At 43.6% G+C, this 4,197-nt stretch overlaps 1 protein-coding gene across 1 annotated transcript; it reads right to left on the minus strand.

Annotated features, from left to right (window-relative positions):
* Nucleotides 1-430: 430 nt before the first annotated feature.
* LOC121024446 (saccharopine dehydrogenase-like oxidoreductase) lies at nucleotides 431-2,390 on the minus strand (the record flags this gene model as incomplete). Its single annotated transcript, XM_040466670.1, has 4 exons — nucleotides 431-557; nucleotides 661-780; nucleotides 1,213-1,330; nucleotides 2,200-2,390. Coding segments are annotated over 4 exons (522 nt in total), but the record flags the coding sequence as incomplete, so codon positions are not given.
* Nucleotides 2,391-4,197: the final 1,807 nt, after the last annotated feature.

Consider the following 4,197-nt stretch of genomic DNA (forward strand, 5'->3'; position numbering starts at 1 on the left):
GGCATGGGGGAGGAGGGGGAAGGGGGAGAAGGGGACAAGGAAGGGGGAGGGTGGTGTGGGGGGGGAACGGGGAGGGTAGCGTGGGGGAGGAGGGGAGGAGGGTAGCGTGGGGGAGGAGGGGGGAGGGGGAAGGGGGAGGGTAGTGTCGTGGAAGAGGGGAAGTGCAGCCTGGGGGGAGGAGAAACATGGACGACTAAACATTTTTGAGATCACTATGAGGCCTCACCCTAGTTTGGCTATGTACTCACTGTAGGAGCTTGGCCAAGGTTCTTGGCCTCTGTGCCTCAGTTTCCTCATTTGTAAAGTGGAGATAATACCTACCTTAAGGGGTGTCTGAAAAGACTAAGTGATCTAACTTATGAAAGCTACATAAAAGCACTTGTTAACATGGTAAGTGCCCCATCAAGTCTTATCTGTTATTGTAAATGCACTGAGGAAAAGTAAAAACAAATTAAGGAAAATTATTATTTTAAAGACCTGTATACAAAAGAAAGGGTTACCTGTTTTTGTGTTGGGCCTTGTTTTGAAAAATAACCAAAGGAGAAGAGCCATGGGAACTAAGGGAAAAAACAAACAAACAAAAAAAAACGCTCAGTGACATTTTTTTAAAACTCACGGAAAATACTAGTAAAGACCTAATTTCGTTAAAATATTACTTACTTTTATGAGAAGTTGCCTTCCAATGCCAAACCTCACAAAGAATAAAAAGAAAAGTCCCGCAAACATCAGCTTAATAACAGAGGTGACGCCTCCCATGTTTATATAAGCAGCGTACTGAACCTACGAGAGGGACAAAGTCAGAATGTCACCCCTACGTCTGCAGACTCAGTAACACAAGCGTGTCGGCTACTTGTAACTTACTCTGTCCTCAAAAATGCTGAGCAAAAGCACTCTCCGTTTTATGAACGTGTTACGTTCTAAAAGCTTGTTCAGAAAGCAGACATTGGGAGCATATTTTTTAAAGAAAATGTAGCTTCCTCTGCCTGAACGACAAGGTACTCGGCGGGCCAGGTCTGAACTGTGGGGAGGCTACCTCCACTCCCACAATGCGAAGTGCTCTCCGCGCCCCATTCCGTGCACTTCCAGAAACTGAGGCGCGCCTTGGCTGGCCTTCCTGTTTTTCTTTACACATCTAAAGCTCCTACATTAAACAGCAGGGGGGCTGGAACGAACGCAGTGCTCTTTGTTAGGAGTTAAATCGGGCACACTTACGGGAGACTGCTCCAAGGTCTCGTGCAGGTAGCGCTGGGTCCGCCTCACAACAGACACATCCGCTCCCAGGAAAGGGACCGAGTAGCTGCTGAGTTCTCTGCAGTAGGAAAGTGGCCACCTGCAAGGCAGACCCGTGACCGCGGTGCGTTTTCTCCACTTACGGCTAACTTGGTGACTTTGTGAGCCAAACATTCAACTTTTCTTGAAGCAGACCTGCCCTTCATTAAAGGCAGACCTGCCCTTCATTAAAACGTCCGTGTTCCCCACTACACCAAACAAGTGACAGGTGGGACAGCATTCTGAGGGCGCGGAACACAGTGTAGCTACGTTTTAGCCCACCGGTTTCCCTAGACGACACTCATTTCAACAGCCAAACTCTACGGCGAGTTTAGAGTTCTCACATGCAAAGTTTTCACAGAAGAGTGCTATTAACAGATAATCTACACAAGATCATCACCCTTTATTTTTTTTTTAATTTTTTTTTTCAACGTTTTTTATTTATTTTTGGGACAGAGAGAGACAGAGCATGAACAGGGGAGGGGCAGAGAGAGAGGGAGACACAGAATCGGAAGCAGGCTCCAGGCTCCGAGCCATCAGCCCAGAGCCCGACGCGGGGCTCGAACTCACGGACCGCGAGATTGTGACCTGGCTGAAGTCAGACGCTTAACCGACTGCGCCACCCAGGCGCCCCAAGATCATCACCCTTTAAAATGGAGGTTTTACTGCATAAAGTTTAGCTGATGTTTGATTTTGATATGGAAAAGTCACAAAATTCAAAAAAATTTTCCCCGAGTCCAAATATATTAATATCAAAGTACTTAAGCTTAGAATAATGCATTAATTGTATTTTATGTAGCTATGAAGACAACCCTGAACTTGCTATAGAACAGTCTCAGGATTTTCTAGTAGCATACTTTATTAATAATCAGATCAATGACAATATACTGAGACCAGATGTACTAAAGAACAGATTTTGAGTTAATATACCTTCTTTTCAATTTCGGACCAATAATTGGGACGGGTTTCAGATTTGCTTCATTTCGCAGTTTTTTCAAATTACTCTGATCTCCAAAACCGTAAACTGCTGACTTCCAGGTACCATCGTGAATACACAACCCCTGAAAAAATAATTCAAGAGTTAAAGAAACACATCTTAATACCCGACTCCCTTTCGGCTCAGGTCACGATCTCACGGTCCTTGAGACTGAGCCCCACATGTCAGTGCAGAGCCTGCTTGGGATTCTTTCCCTCTCTGACCCTCCCCTACGCTCGCTCTCTCCCTCTCTCTCTCAGAACAGATGAACGTTAAAAAAAAAATCTGTTCTCTAAAAAAAGAAAGAAAGAAATAAACACATCTTAAGGGACAATTACTAATATGTAAACCTAAGGAATTTATAAGTATTTACAGAGAACATTTCACCTCTATTTGAGCAAGCCATAATCCCTTATTTAACAATCTTGAGATGAATTTTCAGGCAGCATGAACACTCATTAGCTTGATCATATTGGATATTTACACCAACACGTGCTCTTTTTGCCTTCCTACCATCACTTATGCTCTTTTTAATATGCCACCGAGTTTCACTTCATTTTCACTCAACCAGCTGGCCATATTCTTTCAAAATTAGCCCTAATTCATGGGGCGCCTGGGTGGCTTAGTCGGTTAAGCGTCCGACTTCGGCTCAGGTCATGACCTCACGGTTCGTGGGTTCGAGCCCCGCATCGGGCTCTGTGCTGACAGCTCAGAGCCTAGAGCCTGTTTCAGATTCGTGAGCACAGAGCCCGGAGCCTGTTTCAGATTCTGTGCCTCCCTCTCTCTCTGCCCCTCCCCCACTCACTCTCTGTCTCTCTCTGTCTCAAAAATAAATAAACATTAAAAAAAAATTCAAAATTAGCCCTAATTCTTAACCCTATGCCGATTCCTCGAAATTTCAAGATGCGTTCATGAGCACATTTACACACTGGCAACGCAGAGCCTGCCTGGGATTCTCTCTCTCCCTCTCTTTCTGCCCCTCCCCGGCTCTCTCCCTCTTTCTCTCAAAATAAATAAACTTAAAAAAAATTTAGAACAGAAATAAATTACATAGAAACTAAAAACAGAACAGAGCAATGAGACCAGGAACTCTTTCTTTGAAAAGATCAACAAAATTGATAAACCTTTAGCCAGAATCATCAAGGAAAAAAAAAGGACTCAAGCAAAATCACCAAAGAACAAGGGGAAATAGCCAATGCCACAGAAATACAGTTGTAGGAGAATATTAAGAAAAACCACATGCCAACAAATTGGACAACCTAGGAGAAAAGGATAAATTCCTAGCAACATATAACCTACCAAAACTGAAGCTGGAAGAAACAGAAAATTTGAACAGACTAATTACCAGCAAGGAGACCGAATTGGTGATAAAAACAAAACAAAACAAACAAACAACAACAAAAAAAAAACTCCCACCAGACAAAAGCCCAGGACCAGATAGCTTCCCAGGTGAATCCTACCAAATACCTACTCTTCTCAAATCATTCCAAAAAAGAGAAGAGAAAGGGGAATGATACCAAAGCCAGATAAAGACACTACCCTCCCCCCAGAAAGAACTACAGGCCAATAACTCTGATGAATATGGATGCAAAAATCATCAACAAAATGCCAGCAAACTGAGTCCAAAAACACATTTAAAATGTCACTTGCCAGGATCACGTGGGATTTATTCCCAGGATCAAGGGTGGTTCAATACTCGCAAATCAATCAACATGATACATTACATCAATAAGAGAAAGGATAAAAACCGTATGATCGTTTCAACAGGTGCAGAAAAGGCACTCGATAAGGTACAACATCCATTCACGATAAAAAACACCCTCACAAAGTAGGTTTAGAGAGAACATACCTCAACATAGTAAGGGCCGTATAAGAAAAAACCCCACATTTAACATCATCCTTCACGGGGAAAAGCGGAGAGGGGCGAGACAGGGCTGTCCACTCTCACCACT

Source organism: Herpailurus yagouaroundi, unplaced genomic scaffold (genome assembly GCF_014898765.1).
Source record: "Herpailurus yagouaroundi ecotype Mexico unplaced genomic scaffold, PumYag 64867, whole genome shotgun sequence".
Lineage (NCBI taxonomy): Eukaryota > Metazoa > Chordata > Mammalia > Carnivora > Felidae > Herpailurus > Herpailurus yagouaroundi.